General features: G+C 36.0%; 3 protein-coding genes across 7 annotated transcripts in view; 2 read left to right on the top strand and 1 right to left on the bottom strand.

Annotated features, from left to right (window-relative positions):
* ciz1a (cdkn1a interacting zinc finger protein 1a) overlaps positions 1-5908 on the top strand; it is a 38606-nt gene extending 32698 nt beyond the window's left edge. The window contains exons 16-17 of one of the 3 annotated variants that reach the window (XR_013200995.1): positions 916-2172; positions 2774-5908. Coding sequence is in view for 1 of the 3 variants with exons in the window: in XM_077222490.1 (XP_077078605.1) it covers positions 916-1368 (453 nt within the window). In the remaining 2 variants the exon portion in view is untranslated. Of the gene's footprint in view, positions 1-915 lie in introns of all 3 variants that reach the window. The other 2 variants (XR_013200996.1, XM_077222490.1) reach the window with 2 other exon arrangements.
* A 185-nt stretch (positions 5909-6093) lies between these two features.
* On the bottom strand, positions 6094-14660 carry bbln (bublin coiled coil protein). Of its 2 annotated transcripts, none has more exons than XM_077223351.1 (2): positions 14231-14660; positions 6094-7228 (listed from the first exon to the last, which is right to left on the bottom strand). In XM_077223351.1, the coding sequence occupies exons 1-2, from the start codon at positions 14307-14309 to the stop codon at positions 7011-7013; spliced, it is 297 nt and encodes a 98-aa protein (XP_077079466.1). In that variant the 5' UTR covers positions 14310-14660; the 3' UTR covers positions 6094-7010. The 2 variants fall into 2 exon arrangements, with proteins under 2 accessions (XP_077079466.1, XP_077079457.1); XM_077223342.1 differs by having other exon boundaries at positions 6094-7270; positions 14231-14360.
* A 54-nt stretch (positions 14661-14714) lies between these two features.
* Positions 14715-22220, top strand: surf2 (surfeit 2). Of its 2 annotated transcripts, XM_077223011.1 has the most exons (7): positions 14715-14941; positions 15091-15242; positions 16346-16449; positions 19925-20018; positions 20061-20161; positions 21230-21384; positions 22120-22220. In XM_077223011.1, the coding sequence occupies exons 1-7, from the start codon at positions 14867-14869 to the stop codon at positions 22204-22206; spliced, it is 768 nt and encodes a 255-aa protein (XP_077079126.1). In that variant the 5' UTR covers positions 14715-14866; the 3' UTR covers positions 22207-22220. The 2 variants fall into 2 exon arrangements, with proteins under 2 accessions (XP_077079126.1, XP_077079119.1); XM_077223004.1 differs by having other exon boundaries at positions 19925-20161.
* Positions 22221-23060: the final 840 nt, after the last annotated feature.

Genomic DNA, 23060 nt, shown 5'->3' with positions numbered 1-23060 from the left:
ATTCTATAATATTGTATTTATTAATGTTTTGAATTCGCTTTTTTAATATATTTTTATAGTTTATCGGTTAAGTTTATATTTAAAAAATGTGTTACTTGCTTTTGTCATTTTGATTAGTTTTTATATTTATATTTTTTATTCCATTTTTACTTTTAGTTACATATATATATGTATATATATATATATACAATATTTTGAATCTTAAGTTTTTCATCTAATAGTTATATTTTATTCTATTTATTTTATCTAATATGCTTTTTCAAATATGCTTTTGTCTTTCTCAATTGTGCAATTTTTCCAAAATGCCTCAATTACAGTACAGTATTTTTAATAGTTAAAATACTTCATATCAACATTGTCTTGAATGTTCTGTTTCACTCAAAAATACTCCATATTTTGGAAGAATTATTATTAGTGAATAGAATAATTTCATGTTGACTTTCACTGTATCTTATCTAGCTACACACTACTCATATACAGCTGCTTCCCCTAATTTATTAATTATTCATAAATTATTATTATTATTAATAATTATATTATATAATTGGTAACACTTTACAATAAGGTTCATTAGTTAACATTAATATATAGACTAACATGAACTAACCATGAGCAATCCATTTGTTATTAATCTTTGTTAATGTTAGTTAATAAAATACAATCATTCATTGTTGGTTCATGTTAGTTCACAGTGCATTACTAATGTTAACAAGATTTTAATAAAGTATTAGTAAATGTTGACATAAAGAATATTAATAAATGCTATAGAAGTATTGTTCATCCTTAACCCATGTTAACTAATTAACCCTATTGTAAAGTGTTACCATATAATTAGTTTTCGGTGCTTTAGAAATACATAATTTATGGTGGTCATGTTTTATTTATATATCATGCTGTTTATTTGTGTTTGTGCAGCGTTATAAAGTCTTAAGGAAACACGAAGACTCCGGTTCAACATCAGGAGAACCGACACACCACATCAGTCCCGATGAAACCTTCCCCTCATCCACGTCTCAAATCCCCAAACCAGCCCTGGAGATCCCAGAGTCCGTGAGCTCCTCAGTCCCCAGCATCCGTCAGGAACACCAGCCTGAGGACGAGGATCTCGTCAGCATTCCCGAGGGAAACGAAGATCTCGTCAGCGTTCCCGAGGGAAACGAGGATCTCGTCAGCGTTCCCGAGGGAAACGAGGATCTCGTCAGCGTTCCCGAGGGAAACGAGGATCTCGTTGGCGATCTCGTCGTTAGCGTTCCCGAGGGAAACGAGGATCTCGTCGTTAGCGTTCCCGAGGGAAAGAGCGTTCGGGGCCGAGGAAGGACTCCTGCGAAGAGACGAGGAAGAGGAGGAGGAGGAGGAAGACGACGCTGAGACCCAGAACGTTGTTATCAGGCTCAGAGGACCCGAGAGAAACCACCCCGCCGATAGACCGTGTGTGTGTGTGTGTGTGTGTGTGTTCTGAAGGGTTTGTGCCACGGTTACACGCCTCTAACCCTCTGTTTGTACAATAGATGTTTTCATCGAGCACAAGATCCTCAGAACTCCAGCACTGAACGAGTCCTGCGTCCGCTGAAGAGTGAATCTTAGAACCCCTGAACATGTCCAGGTGTGTGTGTGTGTGTGTTTGTGTGTCTGTCTGTCTGTCTGTTTGTGTCTGTGTGAGAGAGAGAGTGTGTCAATGTGAGTGTGTGTGAGTGAGAGTGAGTGAGTGTGTGAGAGATTGAGTGTGTGAGAGAGTGAGTGTGTGAGAGTGTGTGAGTGAGAGTGTGTGAGTGAGAGTGTGTGAGTGAGAGTGTGTGAGTGAGAGTGTGTGAGTGAGAGTGTGTGAGTGAGAGTAGTGAGTGTGAGAGTGTGTGTGTGTGTGAGAGTGAGTGAGAGCGAGTGAGAGCGAGTGAGAGCGAGTGAGAGCGAGTGAGAGCGAGTGAGAGCGAGGGAGAGCGAGGGAGAGCGAGCGAGGGAGAGCGAGCGAGGGAGAGCGAGCGAGGGAGAGCGAGCGAGAGCGAGATTGAGTGAGAACGAGTGAGAGTGTGTGTGAGTGTGTGAGAGTGAGTAGGTGTGTGTGTGAGTGAGTGAGTGTGTGAGAGTGAGTGAGTGTGTGAGAGTGAGCGAGTGTGTGTGTGAGCGAGTGTGTGTGTGAGCGAGTGTGTGTGTGAGAGTGTGTGTGTGAGTGAGAGTGTGTGTGTGAGTGAGAGTGAGTGAGTGTGTGAGAGTGAGCGAGTGTGTGTGAGTGAGTGTGTGAGAATGAGTAGGTGTGTGAGTGAGTGAGTGTGAGAGAGTGAGTGTGAGAGTGAGCGAGTGTGTGTGTGAGTGAGTGTGTGTGAGAGTGTGTGAGAGAGTGAGTGTGTGAGAGTGAGCGAGTGTGTGTGAGTGAGTGTGTGAGAGTGAGTAGGTGAGTGAGTGAGTGTGAGAGAGTGAGTGTGAGAGTGAGCGAGTGTGTGTGTGAGTGAGTGTGTGTGAGAGTGTGTGAGAGAGTGAGTGTGTGAGTGAGAGTGAGTGAGTGTGTGAGTGAGTGTGTGAGTGAGTGTGTGAGTGAGTGTGTGTGAGAGTGTGTGTGTGAGTGAGAGTGAGTGTGTGTGAGAGTGTGTGTGTGAGTGAGAGTGAGTAGGTGTGTGAGTGAGTAGGTGTGTGAGTGAGTGAGTGTGTGAGTGAGTGAGTGTGTGAGAGAGTGAGTGTGTGAGAGTGAGTGTGTGTGTGAGTGTGTGTGTGAGAGTGTGTGAGAGAGTGAGTGTGTGTGTGTGTGAGTGAGTGTGTGTGAGAGTGTGTGTGTGAGTGAGAGTGAGTGAGTGTGTGAGAGTGAGTGTGTGAGAGTGAGCGAGTGTGTGTGAGTGAGTGTGTGAGAGTGAGTAGGTGAGTGAGTGAGTGAGTGTGTGAGTGAGTGAGTGTGTGAGTGAGTGAGTGTGTGAGTGAGTGAGTGTGTGAGTGAGTGAGTGTGTGAGTGAGTGAGTGTGTGAGTGAGTGAGTGTGTGAGAGAGTGAGTGTGTGAGTGAGTGAGTGTGTGAGAGAGTGAGTGTGTGAGAGAGTGAGTGTGTGAGAGAGTGAGTGTGTGAGAGAGTGAGTGTGTGAGAGAGTGAGTGTGTGTGTGTGTGTGTGTGTGTGTGTGTGTGTGTGTGTGTGTGTGTGTGTGTGTGTGTGTGTGTGTGTGTGTGTGTGTGTGTGTGTGTGTGTGTGTGTGTGAGAGTGGGTGTGTGTGTGTGTGTGTGTGTGAGTGAGTGACCGAGCGAGAGCGAGTGAGAGCGTGTGAGAGTGAGTGAGTGTGTGAGAGTGAGCGAGTGTGTGAGAGTGAGCGAGTGTGTGTGTGTGTGTGTGTGTGTGTGTGTGTGTGTGAGAGAGAGAGAGAGTGAGTGTGTGAGAGTGAGTGTTTGAGAGAGTGAGTGTGAGAGGGAGTAAGTGTGAGAGGGATGAGTGTGTGTGAGAGTGAGTGTGAGAGAGAGTGAGTGTGTGTGACAGTGAGTGTGTGAGAGAGTGGGTGTGAGAGGGAGTGAGTGTGAGAGGGAGTGAGTGTGTGAGAGAGTGAAAGAGTGAGTGTGTGAGAGAGAGATTTAATTATAGTCTAGTTTTCATAATAATTGCACCCTCACCAATATTCAATTACTTTCATATAAAATGTCATTACCATAATGAAAAATATCATTATTGCAAAAGTTGTTGTAGTAAATTAAATGTATGCTGATTTCAATATTAAAAAAGTAATAATGGTGTCGACAGAAAGAGTTTGCATTAATTGCACCAAATGTCATTTTAGAGGGAAACGTTAATCATGAAAGTTAAACATGTTAATCGTTCCGTGTGTGTGTTTGTGGTGTGTGTGGTGTGTGTTTGATGAGCTGAACATGTTCTTCCTGAGATTCACTCTCGCTGATTTAATGTAGCAGAAACACTGAATAATCATCAGAGTAAAGAAGTTCTTTTGTTCTTTTATCAGTCCTTTAATCTGAGTAACACACAGTTTTACAGCCGTTAATCCATGACAAACACTGAAGTTTCACAAACATCTTTATATTGAGTTCTGCCTTCAAATGCAAACGCCAGAGTGGATCCGTTTAAAGCGGTTTACGAAGGCTTGCGTTGTGATTGGCTCACGCTTATGTCATTCTACCAGTGTTTACCTCGTGATCGTTTTTACACGTGACGTTAAAGTGCAGTGCAGAACTCCTCAAGAAACTGACTTTATATAAGACTTTTGATATGATCTCAGATGTGGAGGATCTGCTGATCCAAATATTGTGTTCTCCAGATTGTGGCGCGCTCAAAAAGTTATTTTTGCCCCGAATTTTTCGTGTTATTAGCAGTTCTAGTTTTCACTCGGATTTACAACGGTTCATTTCTGCCGTCAGTGAAACACTGATGTTGATTGTATTCTGGTCAATCTCACACACACACACTGCAAAAAAATGCTTTTTTTTTCTAACTTACTATTTTTGTCTTGTTTCAATCAAAATCATTTAAAATTAGAGAGTTTTTGTTTAAAAAAAGCTAAATGATCTGCCAATGGGGTCAGAAAAATAATGTTAATTCAAACAGAAACATTATTTTTCTTACCCCATTTGTGGATAATTTAGCTTGTTTTAAGCAACAACTCACTTAATTTTGTTTTATTTCCCCATAAAACAAGACATAATAGCTTATGTTATTTCTTGATTTAAGAATTTTTAGATATTTGGACTGGAAACAAGACAAAAATACTAAGAAAAGCATTTTTTTTTTAAGTGAAGAACAAAATAAATAATATTTTGCAAAAATAAAAAAAGTCTGTTCTTGAGCCCTTTAAGATTTTTTTATTGTGACATTATTTTCATGAAAATTAGGCACATTTTCCCCCTTATGAAAAACTGTAACCGTAATATTACAGTAATGAGAACCACTATTGACAGAATCTCTTAAGCTGAAACATCTCAATTCATTTATTTCTATTTTTTGCATCACGATTAAAAATGTGCATGAAAGTCACAATGCAAAAAGTCTTTGAGGGACTTAAATATCCTATTCTGTAAAACTTCATTTCTTTTTTATTCTTGATTTTATTTAGGAGTGAATATGACCTGGAAATGTTTTTGGTCAGTAGTGTTGATCTTGTGTTTGTGTCTCCCTGATAGAAAGTGTCAGGAAACGGAGCGGTTTTATGAGGATTGTTGATTATAATGGCATTGGCTTCTGATTTTCATGAAATCTGAGCTGATGCAGAAGTCTTTCATTAATTTAACTAAACAGTGTTGCAAATGCATCTTTCACATTAATCATCAGGCCCCAAAATCAATGCATAAACAAAAAAATCAAGCCTTTTTTATTTGCATTGTCGCATTATTTTCATGACAATTCAACATTTTCACCCAAAATTCTCAATACTGAAAAACAGCCAAACATTTTATACTTTCATTACTGTAATGCAGTATTTTTTTTACCCACAGATTTTCATGTCGCATGTAAAAATAGAATTTATTTATTTCCATTGGTTTTGGGATCCATTAAATGCATGTGATCAGAAATCATGTTTTCCACACTGAGTTCATGATGATGATGATGATTTGAGGTGTGCTTTGATTTGTCATTACGAGAATAATGCTGAGTTGAAGTGTTTTACACACGAGAACTGCTGTATGTTAGCAAATCATGACTAAAAAAACAGAAAACCACTGTTTAATACGGCGAGTGAATAAAACCGCATGTTTCTGATGAAGTGACTCAAGTGTGCTGAGAGTTTTCCCATCATGGTATAATAATAATAAAGTCACGTGTTTCGAGGTCTGAGAGAAGAAAGCCAGCGGGACGATGTAAGGCAAGCTAAACACAAAATATGTGTTTCGTATTCTGACAAACACAACTAAAGTGTTTTATAGCAGCTGGAGGTTCATGTTTTTCCCATGTTTTCTGTATGTGTCTGTTTAATTTCTATTAAAATATTTGATGATTACAAGAGCAACTGGGTTATTTATGTACTATTGTAAGATTTTCACTACAGAATAAAAATTAAAAGGGTAATTGTAACTTTTTAATCTCACAATTTCGACTTTATATCTCGCAATTATGACTTTCCACAATTGTGATATAAACTCGCAATTGTGAGAAAGACAAACTTTCAAAATCTCCAAAAAGCCAAGCTCATGTTGATTCTTGTTTTATTACAAGCAGAAATATTGTAACTTTTTTTTTAATCTATTCCATGGCTGAAACAAGCTTCCATATAAATTTACTTACATCCTTGATAAATATTAATTAAAATACTTTTCTCATATTCACACTGCATGTCATACGAAGCAATAATCCACTCGAGGCAGTGCGTTACAGTGATTTTACCACGATCGTTTTAATACACATAATCACTGTCTGGTGTGCTTTAATGCTTTTAAAACAGTACAGCTTAACAACAGAACAACAACATAAAGACATTCACATATAAATATTCTCACTTACTGGTCCACCGAGAACATGATGCAGGTATTTTACATCAATGCATTAATAATAATTAATAATTATGAAACTGTCTGAGATGGACGATGCAGGTATTTTACATCATCAATGCATTAATAATAATAATTAATTATGAAACAGTCTGAGATGGACGATGCAGGGATTTTACATCAATGCATTAATAATAATTAATAATTATGAAACTGTCTGAGATGGACGATGCAGGTATTTTACATCATCAATGCATTAATAATAATAATTAATTATGAAACAGTCTGAGATGGACGATGCAGGTATTTTACATCATCAATGCATTAATAACTATGAAACTGAGAAGTCAATGCAGGAATTTTACATTATCAATGCATTAATAATAATGAATAATTATGAAACAGTCTGAGATGGACGATGCAGGTATTTTACATACATAATCAATGCATTAATAATAATAATAATGAATAATTATGAAACAGTCTGAGATGGACGATGCAGGTATTTTACATAATGCATTAATAATGAATAATTATGAAACAGTCTGAGATGGACGATGCGAGTATTTAACATCATCAGTGCATTAATAATAATAATGCTGAATAACTATGGAAGGTCTAGTGTGGGGTCTGCGTGTCTCTGGCCGGATCTTCTTCTTCAGGAGGATGAGGACGGCTCTGTTCTTCCTCGTTCAGGCGTTCTCTGAAGTCTCGTCGGGCTTGTCTGTTGGACTCCAGAAGCTCGTGAAGTTTCCCGTTCAGAGAGTCGTTCTTCTCCTCGATGTCGTCGAGACACGAGCTGATCTGGTCCAGCATGGAGTCGATCGCTGCGAACTCTGATCCAGAGAAACATACAGTGCCGTCAGCTGTTCTGATCGCTTTAATGCAGGGATGTTCAGTGTTTAGTGTGTTTAGTGTTTAGTGTGTTCAGTGTGTTTAGTGTTCAGTGTGTTTAGTGTTCAGTGTGTTTAGTGTTCAGTGTGTTTAGTGTTTAGTGTGTTCAGTGTTTAGTGTGTTCAGTGTTTAGTGTGTTTAGTGTTCAGTGTGTTCAGTGTTTAGTGTGTTTAGTGTGTTCAGTGTTTAGTGTGTTCAGTGTTTAGTGTGTTTAGTGTGTTCAGTGTTTAGTGTTCAGTGTTTAGTGTGTTCAGTGTTTAGTGTGTTCAGTGTTTAGTGTGTTCAGTGTGTTCAGTGTGTTCAGTGTTTAGTGTGTTCAGTGTTTAGTGTGTTCAGTGTTTAGTGTGTTTAGTGTGTTTAGTGTTCAGTGTTTAGTGTGTTCAGTATTTAGTGTGTTCAGTGTGTTCAGTGTTTAGTGTGTTCAGTGTTTAGTGTGTTTAGTGTTCAGTGTGTTCAGTGTGTTCAGTGTTTAGTGTGTTCAGTGTTTAGTGTGTTCAGTGTTTAGTGTGTTTAGTGTTTAGTGTGTTCAGTGTGTTCAGTGTTTAGTGTGTTCAGTGTTTAGTGTGTTTAGTGTTCAGTGTGTTCAGTGTGTTCAGTGTTTAGTGTGTTCAGTGTTTAGTGTGTTCAGTGTTTAGTGTGTTTAGTGTTTAGTGTGTTTAGTGTGTTCAGTGTTTAGTGTGTTCAGTGTTTAGTGTGTTCAGTGTTTAGTGTGTTTAGTGTTTAGTGTGTTTAGTGTGTTCAGTGTTTAGTGTGTTCAGTGTTTAGTGTGTTTAGTGTGTTTAGTGTGTTCAGTGTGTTTAGTGTTTAGTGTGTTTAGTGTTCAGTGTGTTTAGTGTTCAGTGTGTTTAGTGTTTAGTGTGTTTAGTGTGTTCAGTGTTTAGTGTGTTTAGTGTTCAGTGTGTTCAGTGTGTTCAGTGTTTAGTGTGTTCAGTGTTTAGTGTGTTTAGTGTGTTCAGTGTTTAGTGTGTTTAGTGTTCAGTGTGTTCAGTGTTTAGTGTGTTCAGTGTTTAGTGTGTTCAGTGTTTAGTGTGTTTAGTGTTCAGTGTGTTCAGTGTTTAGTGTGTTCAGTGTTTAGTGTGTTCAGTGTTTAGTGTGTTCAGTGTTTAGTGTGTTTAGTGTGTTCAGTGTTTAGTGTGTTTAGTGTTCAGTGTTTAGTGTGTTCAGTGTTTAGTGTGTTCAGTGTTTAGTGTGTTCAGTGTGTTCAGTGTGTTCAGTGTTTAGTGTGTTCAGTGTTTAGTGTGTTCAGTGTTTAGTGTGTTTAGTGTTCAGTGTTTAGTGTGTTCAGTATTTAGTGTGTTCAGTGTGTTCAGTGTTTAGTGTGTTCAGTGTTTAGTGTGTTTAGTGTTCAGTGTGTTCAGTGTGTTCAGTGTTTAGTGTGTTCAGTGTTTAGTGTGTTCAGTGTTTAGTGTGTTTAGTGTTTAGTGTGTTTAGTGTGTTCAGTGTGTTCAGTGTTTAGTGTGTTTAGTGTTTAGTGTGTTTAGTGTGTTCAGTGTTTAGTGTGTTCAGTGTTTAGTGTGTTTAGTGTGTTTAGTGTGTTCAGTGTGTTTAGTGTTCAGTGTGTTTAGTGTTCAGTGTGTTTAGTGTTTAGTGTTTAGTGTGTTCAGTGTTTAGTGTGTTTAGTGTTCAGTGTGTTCAGTGTGTTCAGTGTTTAGTGTGTTCAGTGTTTAGTGTGTTTAGTGTTCAGTGTGTTCAGTGTTTAGTGTGTTCAGTGTTTAGTGTGTTCAGTGTTTAGTGTGTTTAGTGTTTAGTGTGTTTAGTGTGTTCAGTGTTTAGTGTGTTCAGTGTTTAGTGTGTTCAGTGTTTAGTGTGTTTAGTGTTTAGTGTGTTTAGTGTGTTCAGTGTTTAGTGTGTTCAGTGTTTAGTGTGTTTAGTGTGTTCAGTGTGTTCAGTGTGTTTAGTGTTCAGTGTGTTTAGTGTTCAGTGTGTTTAGTGTTCAGTGTGTTTAGTGTTTAGTGTTTAGTGTGTTTAGTGTGTTCAGTGTTTAGTGTGTTTAGTGTTCAGTGTGTTCAGTGTGTTCAGTGTGTTCAGTGTTTAGTGTGTTCAGTGTTTAGTGTGTTCAGTGTTTAGTGTGTTCAGTGTTTAGTGTGTTTAGTGTTCAGTGTTTAGTGTGTTCAGTGTTTAGTGTGTTCAGTGTTTAGTGTGTTTAGTGTTCAGTGTGTTCAGGGTGTTCAGTGTTTAGTGTGTTCAGTGTTTAGTGTGTTCAGTGTTTAGTGTGTTTAGTGTTCAGTGTTTAGTGTGTTCAGTGTTTAGTGTGTTCAGTGTGTTCAGTGTTTAGTGTGTTCAGTGTTTAGTGTGTTTAGTGTTCAGTGTGTTCAGTGTTTAGTGTGTTCAGTGTTTAGTGTGTTCAGTGTTTAGTGTGTTTAGTGTTTAGTGTGTTCAGTGTTTAGTGTTTAGTGTGTTTAGTGTGTTCAGTGTTTAGTGTGTTCAGTGTTTAGTGTGTTTAGTGTTCAGTGTGTTCAGTGTGTTTAGTGTGTTCAGTGTGTTCAGTGTTTAGTGTGTTCAGTGTTTAGTGTGTTCAGTGTTTAGTGTGTTTAGTGTTCAGTGTTTAGTGTGTTCAGTCTTTAGTGTGTTCAGTGTTTAGTGTTTAGTGTTTTTAGTGTGTTCAGTGTTTAGTGTGTTCAGTGTTTAGTGTGTTTAGTGTTCAGTGTGTTCAGTGTGTTCAGTGTTTAGTGTGTTCAGTGTTTAGTGTGTTCAGTGTTTAGTGTGTTTAGTGTGTTCAGTGTTTAGTGTGTTCAGTGTTTAGTGTGTTTAGTGTTCAGTGTGTTCAGTGTGTTTAGTGTGTTCAGTGTTTAGTGTGTTTAGTGTTCAGTGTGTTTAGTGTTCAGTGTGTTCAGTGTTTAGTGTGTTCAGTGTTTAGTGTGTTTAGTGTGTTCAGTGTTTAGTGTGTTTAGTGTTCAGTGTGTTCAGTGTGTTTAGTGTGTTCAGTGTTTAGTGTGTTTAGTGTTCAGTGTGTTCAGTGTGTTTAGTGTTCAGTGTGTTCAGTGTTTAGTGTGTTCAGTGTTTAGTGTGTTTAGTGTGTTCAGTGTTTAGTGTGTTCAGTGTGTTCAGTGTGTTCAGTGTTTAGTGTGTTCAGTGTTTAGTGTGTTCAGTGTTTAGTGTGTTCAGTGTTTAGTGTGTTTAGTGTTCAGTGTTTAGTGTGTTCAGTGTTTAGTGTTTTCAGTGTTTAGTGTGTTCAGTGTTTAGTGTGTTCAGTGTTTAGTGTGTTCAGTGTTTAGTGTGTTCAGTGTTTAGTGTGTTTAGTGTGTTTAGTGTGTTCAGTGTTTAGTGTGTTCAGTGTTTAGTGTGTTCAGTGTTTAGTGTGTTTAGTGTGTTCAGTGTTTAGTGTGTTTAGTGTGTTTAGTGTTTAGTGTGTTCAGTGTTTAGTGTGTTTAGTGTTTAGTGTGTTCAGTGTTTAGTGTGTTTAGTGTTTAGTGTGTTTAGTGTGTTCAGTGTGTTCAGTGTTTAGTGTGTTTGTTTAGTGTTCAGTGTGTTCAGTGTTTAGTGTGTTCAGTGTTTAGTGTGTTTAGTGTTTAGTGTGTTTAGTGTGTTCAGTGTTTAGTGTGTTTAGTGTTCAGTGTGTTCAGTGTGTTTAGTGTTCAGTGTGTTCAGTGTTTAGTGTGTTCAGTGTTTAGTGTGTTTAGTGTGTTCAGTGTTTAGTGTGTTCAGTGTTTAGTGTGTTTAGTGTTCAGTGTGTTCAGTGTTTAGTGTGTTTAGTGTTCAGTGTGTTTAGTGTGTTCAGTGTTTAGTGTGTTCAGTGTTTAGTGTTTAGTGTGTTCAGTGTTTAGTGTTCAGTGTGTTTAGTGTTCAGTGTGTTCAGTGTTTAGTGTGTTCAGTGTTTAGTGTGTTTAGTGTTCAGTGTGTTTAGTGTGTTCAGTGTTTAGTGTTCAGTGTGTTCAGTGTGTTTAGTGTTCAGTGTGTTCAGTGTTTAGTGTGTTTAGTGTGTTCAGTGTTTAGTGTGTTCAGTGTGTTCAGTGTTTAGTGTGTTCAGTGTTTAGTGTGTTTAGTGTTCAGTGTGTTCAGTGTGTTCAGTGTGTTCAGTGTTTAGTGTGTTCAGTGTGTTCAGTGTTTAGTGTGTTCAGTGTTTAGTGTGTTTAGTGTTCAGTGTGTTCAGTGTTTAGTGTGTTCAGTGTGTTTAGTGTTCAGTGTGTTCAGTGTGTTCAGTGTGTTCAGTGTTTAGTGTGTTCAGTGTTTAGTGTGTTTAGTGTTCAGTGTGTTCAGTGTGTTCAGTGTTTAGTGTGTTCAGTGTTTAGTGTGTTCAGTGTTTAGTGTGTTCAGTGTTTAGTGTGTTTAGTGTTCAGTGTTTAGTGTGTTCAGTGTTTAGTGTGTTCAGTGTTTAGTGTGTTTAGTGTGTTCAGTGTTTAGTGTGTTCAGTGTTTAGTGTGTTTAGTGTGTTCAGTGTTTAGTGTGTTCAGTGTTTAGTGTGTTCAGTGTTTAGTGTGTTTAGTGTGTTCAGTGTTTAGTGTGTTTAGTGTTTAGTGTGTTTAGTGTGTTCAGTGTTTAGTGTGTTTAGTGTGTTCAGTGTTTAGTGTGTTCAGTGTTTAGTGTGTTCAGTGTTTAGTGTGTTCAGTGTGTTTAGTGTGTACAGTGTTTAGTGTGTTTAGTGTTTAGTGTGTTTAGTGTGTTCAGTGTGTTCAGTGTTTAGTGTGTTTAGTGTGTTCAGTGTTTAGTGTGTTCAGTGTTTAGTGTGTTCAGTGTTTAGTGTGTTCAGTGTGTTTAGTGTGTACAGTGTTTAGTGTGTTTAGTGTTTAGTGTTTAGTGTGTTCAGTGTTTAGTGTGTTCAGTGTGTTTAGTGTGTTCAGTGTTTAGTGTGTTCAGTGTTTAGTGTGTTCAGTGTTTAGTGTGTTTAGTGTTTAGTGTGTTTAGTGTTCAGTGTTTAGTGTGTTTAGTGTTTAGTGTGTTTAGTGTTTAGTGTGTTCAGAGTTTAGTGTGTTCAGTGTTTAGTGTGTTCAGTGTTTAGTGTGTTTAGTGTTTAGTGTGTTCAGTGTTTAGTGTGTTTAGTGTGTTACTGTATGTATAGTGTGTGTGTTTAGTGTGTTTAGTGTTTAGTGTGTTCAGTGTTTAGTGTGTTCAGTGTTTAGTGTGTTTAGTGTTTAGTGTGTTCAGTGTTTAGTGTGTTCAGTGTTTAGTGTGTTTAGTGTGTTCAGTGTTTAGTGTGTTCAGTGTTTAGTGTGTACAGTGTTTAGTGTGTACAGTGTTTAGTGTGTTTAGTGTTTAGTGTGTTTAGTGTGTTCAGTGTTTAGTGTGTTCAGTGTTTAGTGTGTACAGTGTTTAGTGTGTACAGTGTTTAGTGTGTTCAGTGTTTAGTGTGTTCAGTGTGTTTAGTGTGTTCAGTGTTTAGTGTGTTCAGTGTGTTTAGTGTGTACAGTGTTTAGTGTGTTTAGTGTTTAGTGTGTTCAGTGTTTAGTGTGTTCAGTGTGTTTAGTGTGTTCAGTGTTTAGTGTGTTCAGTGTTTAGTGTGTTCAGTGTTTACTGTGTTCAGTGTTTAGTGTGTTCAGTGTTTAGTGTGTTCAGTGTGTTTAGTGTGTACAGTGTTTAGTGTGTTTAGTGTTTAGTGTTTAGTGTGTTCAGTGTGTTTAGTGTGTTTAGTGTGTTCAGTGTTTAGTGTGTTCAGTGTTTAGTGTGTTCAGTGTTTAGTGTGTTCAGTGTGTTTAGTGTGTTCAGTGTTTAGTGTGTTCAGTGTGTTTAGTCTGTTCAGTGTTTAGTGTGTTCAGTGTGTTTAGTGTGTACAGTGTTTAGTGTGTTTAGTGTTTAGTGTGTTCAGTGTTTAGTGTGTTCAGTGTGTTTAGTGTGTTCAGTGTTTAGTGTGTTCAGTGTTTAGTGTGTTCAGTGTTTACTGTGTTCAGTGTTTAGTGTGTTCAGTGTTTAGTGTGTTTAGTGTTTAGTGTGTTTAGTGTTTAGTGTGTTCAGTGTTTAGTGTGTTCAGTGTTTAGTGTGTTCAGTGTTTAGTGTGTTTAGTGTTTAGTGTGTTCAGTGTTTAGTGTGTTCAGTGTTTAGTGTGTTCAGTGTTTAGTGTGTTCAGTGTTTAGTGTGTTTAGTGTTTAGTGTGTTCAGTGTTTAGTGTGTTCAGTGTTTAGTGTGTTCAGTGTTTAGTGTGTTCAGTGTTTAGAGTGTTTAGTGTTTAGTGTGTTCAGTGTGTTCAGTGTTTAGTGTGTTCAGTGTTTAGTGTGTTCAGTGTTTAGTGTGTTCAGTGTTTAGTGTGTTTAGTGTGTTCAGTGTTTAGTGTGTTCAGTGTTTAGTGTGTTCAGTGTTTAGTGTGTTCAGTGTTTAGTGTGTTCAGTGTTTAGTGTGTTCAGTGTTTAGTGTGTTTAGTGTGTTACTGTATGTATAGTGTGTGTTTAGTGTGTTTAGTGTTTAGTGTGTTCAGCGTTTAGTGTGTTTAGTGTGTTCAGTGTTTAGTGTGTTCATACTGTATGTATTGTGTGTGTGTGCGTGTGTGTGTTTGTGTGTGTGTGTGTGTGTGTGTGTGAGAGAGAGTGTATATATATGTGTGTGTGTGTGTGTGTGAGAACGTATATATATGTGTGTGTGTGTGTGTGTGTGGTGTGTGTGTGTGTGTGTGTGTGTGTGTGTGTGTGTGTGTGTGTGTTTGAATCGATGAAAGTGTGTGAGTGTACATATGTATATTTATGCCTGTATGTATAGTGTGTGTGTGTGTGTGTGTGAGAGAGAAAAGAGAGAGAGAGTGCGTGTATATACTGTGTGTGTGTGTGTGTGTGTGTGTGTGTGTGTGTGTGTGTGTGTGTGTGTGTGTGTGTGTGTGTGTGTGTGTGTGCGCGCGCGCATAACGTTACACCCACAAACACACACACATATCCAATGACTATTAAAAAATTAAAATGTAATAAAGTATTTTAAAAAGCAGTAGTTTTATTGTTACTAGTAGTAAGTAATAAAATCATCAAAGGTAAAACATCCGAGGAATTCAGTTAAATTCATATTACAGAATGAGAAGATTTCAATAATACCTTCTTCACTGAATTCATCTTCATCCTCGATTATTCCGTCATCAGCTGAAATATCCGGATCTCCGTTCGGTCCAGACATATTTAAAACACAAGAGAGTCTTTATAACGAAACTATAACGAATTAAAAATATTAATTACAATGTAACTCGCAAAAAAAAAAATCATATAATATATACTGTCTATATAAATATACTATTTATATATTTACAATGAGTGAGTGATATTTACAAAGAGTGATTATAGAAGATGAAGAGCTCAGTATCAGCTGACTGACTGTCATGTGACGAGCGGTCTAATAATGCGCCTCATCAGAATAATAAACCCGCTGCTGTCTCAGCTCCAAATATCTCATTATTCGAATATTGATGAAGCAATTTTTCGATGGTTTTAAAATATCTCACGATTTCGCAGCTTTACAAACGTTTTATTTCTGGCGTCGCGATAGGCAGCCTTTGCTCTCACGTCAGCGTCGTATTTATATGACGTCATATTGTAGTTTTGAAACGTCGCGTCGCGCTGAGCGACATGTGCAGCAAAACAGAAGCGATTCATGTTTAGAGTGTGATTTTACAGCGATTTTGTGATATTTGCTTCAATAGCAGGTTTTCCTCGTATAGATGTTTTATTTATGTTGTCATGGAGGATTTACACGAAGATTTGAGAGCGTTTCTACAGAAGCATCCTTGTTTTCAACTCACAGACTCCAAGAAGGTCAATAACATGACGCTAAAACTCACATTTCGGCTGTTTAAATGCTCTGTTTTAGGAGATAAGTTCGTGAATTAATGTTGAGTGTCGCTGTATGTTTGTTCATGTCCATGTTTATGTTCTTGTTTGTGTTTACATTGGTATTTTCCCAGATCAAGTGCACATTGAACGAGCACGAGTTTCCCTGCAGTCTCGATGAACTACAACATTTCACATCAGGGAAGAAATACAAGAAACTGTGCGCTGAAGTGGAGTTTGACTACAGGCAGTACGAGCCCCATGTAGTCAACAGCACTAAACAGCCGTAAGTACACACTACACCAGGAGTTTACACACTTTTTAGAGTCAAATATGAGACCATTTAATGTATTAATCTGTCTCTGTACTGTACTGTATAGCGGTGTGTCTGTTATATTTAGGAATGATTTCTATTCATTAAACTTTAAATTGTCTGACATGAATTTAACCACAATGGCTGGAAAGTCTTTTAAAAATTAAGTAGTCATTTTGCGCTGAAATTCACCAAATCATAAGTACTGAAAAATTTAGTGAAAGTATCAAAGCTTGGAAAATAATATTGACATTCATTATGCAATTATTTTGTTCCAGATCTTGTTGCATGTCAAAACACAATATGACTTTATTCAATTTTCTTTTTCTTTTTTTAAACTGGTCAACTAGTTTGGTTTAAATGTTTTACCATCTGGTGAAATTTAAGTCATTAACTGGACTTTTTTTCATTAAATTGTTTTTTATAATTAAGAATAATGTGCACTGATAACTAGTTATTATTTTATTATTATTTATATATTATTTTTATTAATATTTTGAATTGGCTTTTATTTTTGTTTTCATTTTAATTTATTTTTAACTTCGGTTTTATTTTATTGCAGGAAATAATTTTAGTGTTTCAACTTAAACTTATTTTCGTTATTTGAAGTATTTCATCTAGGGCTATTAGTTTGTGTTTACATAATATATGTGTGTGTACTGTGTATAATTATTTTGTATATATATATATATATATAAACACACACACATACATGTATATATTTAGGATTTTTTATTTATTTATATGTAACATTTATATATAATACAAATTTTATATAGATAAATATATACATATAGTATATATAAGCAAATATTTCTTAAATATATCCATGCATGTGTATGTATTTATATATACAAAATAATTATACACAGTATACACGCATATATTATGTAAACACAAACTTTTATTTTGGATGCGATTAATCGCGATTAATCGCTCAACAGCCCTAATTTCATCTAATATTTTTTTTAAATACCAGAAATGTTTATAGATATTAATCGTTGCACAGTATGACGTGTTAATAATTTTATGTTGAAGATTTTCATGAGCTCATATTGTGGTTCTGTTTTCCTCAGTAATCATCTCTTCTGCAAACTCACGTTACGCCACATCAACCGTGTGCCTGAACATGTTCTCCGCCACGTCACCGGCAAACGCTACAGAAAGGCTCTGGATCAGTGTAAGTTTACATCAAACTACATTCTGCAAAACTTGTTGTTTTTCCCGATTAATAGTGGAGGAACGGATCGCAGTTGATCGTGACCCGTACGGATCAGCTAATAATTAAAGGGGAACTATGCAGTTTTTTTAGCTTAACTGAACAGCTTTGGAGTTATTGGAATGGTTATATGACCTTTTTCGGGTTGAATGTTGGTCGTCTCGCGCCGGTGCCTGTGAGCGGAAAAAACGCACTTGCAACTTTTGGCCGGCGGGCCGCGCGTCAGGAGGTATCGCGTGATTTCAGCTCTCGCGATGTAACGAATTGCTTTACAGCACTGCACACACATAAGAAGCAGAAAGCTAGGAAAGCATTGTCGGAGGAACAGAGAAAGAGGGAACGGCAGACTGATCGAGCGAGGAGTCAGACACGAGTAAACATCGGACCTGCGTTGCCAGAATGGAGAAAAAAACGAAGCGTGCGCAGTCGGAAGAGTCTAGAAAACGAGAATCTGACAGCGTGAGGAACCGCACAAGAGTCCCACTCGCTCAGGCTTTCACTGTTAAAGTTGATTCCTGCGATTATCATGAGAACAGTTGTCAATATCTCACATAATTAGCAGGACATAAATAAGCCTACACGTTGTAAATATTGTAAATGCGCGCAATTTGCAAACTATTATGATAAATTGCAATAATCATGTCTAACGACGACATTTTTACGAAATAATGCGACGTACATATAACTTTATTGATGTCATCTGGCATTTTGTATTGTTTACATTACACTCAAAAAACACAAATGAAATTATACAGTAGGCCTAGGCTTTAGGCAATTCATTGTAATTTAGCTGCAATCATGTAAAAACGTTATAAGCCATCAAACGCGGTACGATACTTTATTATTATGAAGTGCAGAAGCTGTGAGTGCAGAGACGCTCTGCGTAAATGTGGCATTTACGACAGTAACGTTAAATACAAGTAATCTACAGCGACTCTAGGGGGCGCTGTTTGACGAAAACGGAATTCCTGCATAGATCTCGTAAAGATCGTATTTACGAGTCGAGCGCACATGAACGCCACCACAATGTCGAAAATACGCGTAAACAAGATTTTTTTTTTTCCACGTTGGTGGATAATTTTACTTGTTTTAAGCAACAGCTCACTTCATTTTGATTTATTTCCCCAGAAAACAAGACTCAAAATCTTATGCCATTTTACTACTTCAGTAAATGCATCTTGATTTAAGAAATATTTGATATTTGGACTAGAAACAAGACAAAAATACTAAGAAAGAAAAGCTTTTTTTGCAGTGTATAATATCTTCATGTCTTATAGACACATTTAACAGAATATTTAGTTAGATTATATAGTTACAGTTGAGCTTTACTATATAAAGGCATTGATGGAATCTGGAAGACAAAGACAGCGAAAACTATAACATCTTCATGCCTTTAATGGTTGCGTTCAAGTCATCGCGTAAAGATCGTATTTACGACATGAATCCCAAACAATGTCGTAAATACGCGTGGGAAGCTCGGGATGTCCCGATCTTTACGAGTTGTGTGCGTGTCAGTGAGAAACACGGCGGAATACCACAATATGATATTGCTACACTTTTCTATTTACAGTGAAGTAAGCTAATTCCCTGCACAGAATATGATGGCATTATCCGGTTGTTAAGTCGTGACGTAACCGCTCTCCGATAATACTGTTTCCGGGTCCAAGTTCACTAAACCCTATAAAACCTGTCTGTCACATTTTTAGGTTTTAATCTTCGTTTTTATAATAAAAAAAAAAAAATTTTTTGGAAATACCTCATCCAGAACAAGGAATATCACCTTATGTCAACTAACTAGCTAGCTTAACGTTACAGCTAACTCACCTCAACCTCGTAAACCTTCTTTTTCATTGATGCCTGGACTCTACCCTTAATTATGCCACCTGAATGATGAGCTACACTAACCACTCTGTCGGAGTTAAAAGAGTTTAAACCCTTTTTGACCGCCAAAGGTGCATCACTAAAGTAGGACGTGATCGTAAATAAATTAACAGGTTCCGCCATTGTTATTAGATCTGGACGAGCGGAGCGCTTGGACCCGGAAGCGACTTAACAACCGAATAATATAAACCGTATGTAGCCCCGCCCCTTTTGTCTTGCGGTCTGTATTTTCACAGCAATCCTGCGTATTTATAAATGAACGGTTCGTTTTAAAATCTTCCCGGTCTACTGACATTTGTTAAGACATTACAATCCTCATGATAACTTTCGTTAACTTTACATCAAGTAAATCCACTTCACCAGCTAATTACTCCTGGACAGGGATGCCATAGAGATATACAGAGCGAACGCAAAACCGGAAGTTCAAAGACAATAATCTAAAGATGGCGGCGCCCTGGTTTCTCTGGCGGTCTATAACAATGTAATATGTAACGGTGAAGTTTGCAGTGACTTCATAAATTAATTAAAAACATAAAAAAGCAAAGCACACTTACTTACTCGACGAAAGTGACTCGGGCTGCGTTCCAATCCACTTTTAGACACGCACTTACAAACTTCCCTAAGCACTTTCCCTGCCGCCATTTTGAAGTGCGCTTAACTTCGTGAAGTGGACGAGGGGAGTTTATATGGACAGACCCTCGATTCTGACGAGTCTACTTCATATGTACACTTCAGGCAGCTCCATATACCACAATGCAACACGATTGTGACGTCAACATATATTGCTTTTAATTTACCCCATCACAAACTACTCTATGATATATTAATTATTTAAAAAAAAATTAAACAACTCAAACACACCTATATACATATAGAATGCTGCATTAAAGGTCCCATATTGTACAGCGTTCTGAAGTTTTATTTTAGGTTTTGATGTCCTTAAGAATATATATTTGCGGTATAAGTACCAAAAACCATCTCAATATATGTTTGCAGCTGCTTTCTCAGTAGCTCTGCCAAGAACAGGTCGGTTTGGGCCTTTCTACTTAATATTCATGAGCCTCTCTTCTGATTGGCCTGTTGTTTTCTGAGTGACCCATTGGTGGGGGAGAAGACTGAAGGCGGGGACTGAGTAGTTATGACATCACATTTATACAGAAGTCACAACGGCTCGTGAAAAGGCACAGCTACTTTATCCATTTGTCTGTGGATCGACTGTTTTGAAACTTATATAGTAGTTTTATAGCACCTAGACCTCTGTTATCATGAAACAAGCCAGGAAATTTCAGTTTCGACAATATGGGACCTTTAAACAAATTCATAAGGGTAACTTCAAGTGATCTTTAAGTTATAAATGAAAAGCAAAGTTACTTCCCCCCCCCCCCCCCCCATTATATAATTTAAAAAAAAGAAAATTTTGCTGAAACGATCCGTGGCTCAAAAACCATTAATGATCCGAACCGTGAATTTTGTGATCCGTTCCACCACTACCGATTAATAATAATGGCATTAATTAATAATGGCATTAATATGCAATGCTTTATGGCTGTGTCAGATGAGGAGTGTGTTCGTCAGGGTGTGAAGTTTGTCCCGGTCCAGCTCCGGCAGAAGAAGAGAGCAAACGTGTGTGACGAGGCCACAGGAAGTGAGAAACGAGCCACAGGAAGTGAGAAACGAGCCACAGGAAGTGATAAACGAGCCAGCAGGAAGGAGGACAGTGGCGTCTGGGCTCCGGGTTCGAGTGACGTGGAGGACAGCGACTCTGAGGACAGTCTGTCTGATCTTTATCCACGTCAGTAACACACACACACACACACACACACACACACTGATGTTTCACCTCCGATTTATCACTCACAAATAAACTGGAATTTTGATTTAGAATCACATGCACTGATGAACTGTGCTTATTTTAGTATTATTTATTTTCTATTATAATTTTTATTAATATTTTGAGTGAAATGGCTTTTATTTTTGTATTTTCAGTTTTTATTTTAATTTTATTTTAATTTTGTTATTTAGGTCTTTAAAAATATAAATAATAATAAAAAAACTAATTTATTATTTATATAAGTTTTATTGATATTTTGAATTGGCTTTTATTTTATGCTTTCAATAAAATTTTTGGTAATTTGATGCGGTTTTGTTAATTAGGTTTTAAAAAAAAAAATTTAAATATATAAAACTAAAAAAAAAAATTTAAATAATATTTTAGTATTATTATTTTTCATTTTAATTAGTTTAATTTTCAGTAAGTTTATGTGATTTTGTTAGTTTTTTAATAAAAATAACATAACTTAGTTTTATAGATTTATTAATATTTCGAATGAGCTTTTCTTTTATTGTCAGTTTTCATTTGAATATTTTTTTGTCATTTTATGCGCTTTTCTTAATTAGATATTAAATTATTTAAAATATATATTTAAAAACTAGCAAATGTTTAAACTAAAACTAATATAGTTTTATTTATATTTTATTCTTATTTATGGTTTAATAGACATTTTGAATTTAGTTTTATAAATTTTGTTTAGTTTCTTGTTAATTTTAGCTTCATTTCTATTAATTTCATTGTGCTTTTGTTTTAAATTTTTGTTATGTGCATTTTTTTTTTAATATTGCAATTTAGGTGTCATTTATATTTCAGATTAAATTTTTGATTTATTTCCAGTTAATGCATTTTAATGCTTCAATTTCAGTTTATTGCCAAGGCAACATTTAGTTTAAATTTTATTTGATTTTATTTCAGCTTTACTTAAATGAACAGAAATGTTTTCTCTGGTTATGATTAATGATAATAACTCTGCAACAGACTGATGACACTGCACGTTTATTAACGTTAGTGTGTGTCGTGTTTCTGCAGCTTCTATGTTCACAAAGAAGGAAGAGGATGAACAGATCGTGAAAGAGGAAGATGACTTTGAGACTGATGATGATGATGATGATGATGATGATGATGATGATGATGATGAAGTATCTGAAATGGAAGTAGAAAACCAGATACAGAAACGCAGAAAGGTGATTTGATTGACATGCGTGTGCATTTTATGAAATGTAGAATATTAATGCTGTTTTGAAGTTTTGACAATTTAATCATAAAATGTATATATATTTGATTTTCATACATTAAATTCACAGGGTGAATTTTTCATGAATACTTCATGAAGCAGTTTTACACTTTATTGAAAAAAGGGATATTTCACCCATAAATGAAAATTATGTCAAATGAAGATATTTTGATGAAATCTGAGAGATTTCTGTCACTTTTACTCTTCAAAAAGTTCATAAAAAGATAGTTTTGGAGGTGACATCTTCATATCAATACAGGTTTCACTCTCGAAATTGTAATTAACATTGGAATTAAAAATATAGCATGTCAAAATAGATATGCAAATGCAGACTGATAGACAATAATAATATATTAATAAACTTTATTTTCTATAGCGCCTTTAAAAGTTTCATCTCAAAGCGCTTCACAAAAATAAGAAAAAATAAAAGAGAAATACAACAATATAAAAGAAAAGCATTCATAAAAGAGAAGTATATATTCAAATATACAATACAGATATAAAACGTGATCAAAACAATGCCATAAGTAAATGGTAGAGAAAAAATAGTTAGACGTAATCAAATAAAAGCTGCCCTAAAAAAGATTGTTTATTTGTAAAAGTAACTTGTAAATCTTCTTAAATGTCTCGGGGGTTTGTGTCCTGAAAATCCTGCTGTAATGTGTAATTCTCTAATGTTTTTCAGGCTCCTCCTCCTGGCTTCACGAAGAGATTTAAGAAGAACACAAAGAAGAATGGTTTTAAACATGTTGGCAAAGTAAATGGAAAATAAAAAAGTTTCACTCATTGACATGTTTTTTTTTTTCTGTAAGGGATTTTCACACATAAAATGCATGTATTTGTGTTTGACAATATTAGAGCGTTGCTATTTTAATATCTTTGAGATGCTATTATAGTTTTTATTCATAGTTTGAATTTTTATATTTGTAGTTTTAAAATAATAATAAAATTTAATTTTTATGCTGTGTGCTTTTATTATGTTTTTTTTATTTATTTCATTTGCAGTAATTTAAGTAAAGTGGAAAATCAGTTTAGATTTTGGAATACTTTGACTTTCTAATTAACTTGTTTTCAATGAAAAAAATACTAATAATCATAATAGTGAAATGATTAAATGATAAATCATATGACAACTACATATAACGAATTCATAAAAACTAAGAGAATAAACAACAGATGTTTGGTTGCTCTCTTAAAGCAACACACACACACACACACACACACACACACACAGGGTGATCCTTGACATTGAACATCAGTGTGTTTCAGCTGTTTGTAGACACAAGCTCATGAAACTGATGTGGCTGTTATAATAATGCCCTTTTATTTTCTTTGATTTATATGAGCGAGCATAAATAAATGTTTAATGTGTGTGTGAGAGAGAGAGTGTGTGTGTGACAGAGAGAGGTAAATGTGTGTGTGAGTGAGAGAGAAAGTGTGTGTATTTTAATAAATATAATTATTATTGTCTGTCATTTTGAAATTATACTAAATAAAATGTTTTTAAGCTTAAAACAATATATAATAATTTTTATATTATTATAATAACTGATTTATTAGTAATACAATAATAACTAATTTTGATCTTTATTTTTTTTATATTTATAGTATAATTTATCTATAATG

The sequence above is a fragment of the Siphateles boraxobius genome, unplaced genomic scaffold, assembly GCF_051911475.1.
Source record: "Siphateles boraxobius isolate OS27281-9 unplaced genomic scaffold, OSU_SipBor_1 120, whole genome shotgun sequence".
Lineage (NCBI taxonomy): Eukaryota > Metazoa > Chordata > Actinopteri > Cypriniformes > Leuciscidae > Siphateles > Siphateles boraxobius.
This window is presented reverse-complemented; position numbering and strand designations above follow the sequence as displayed.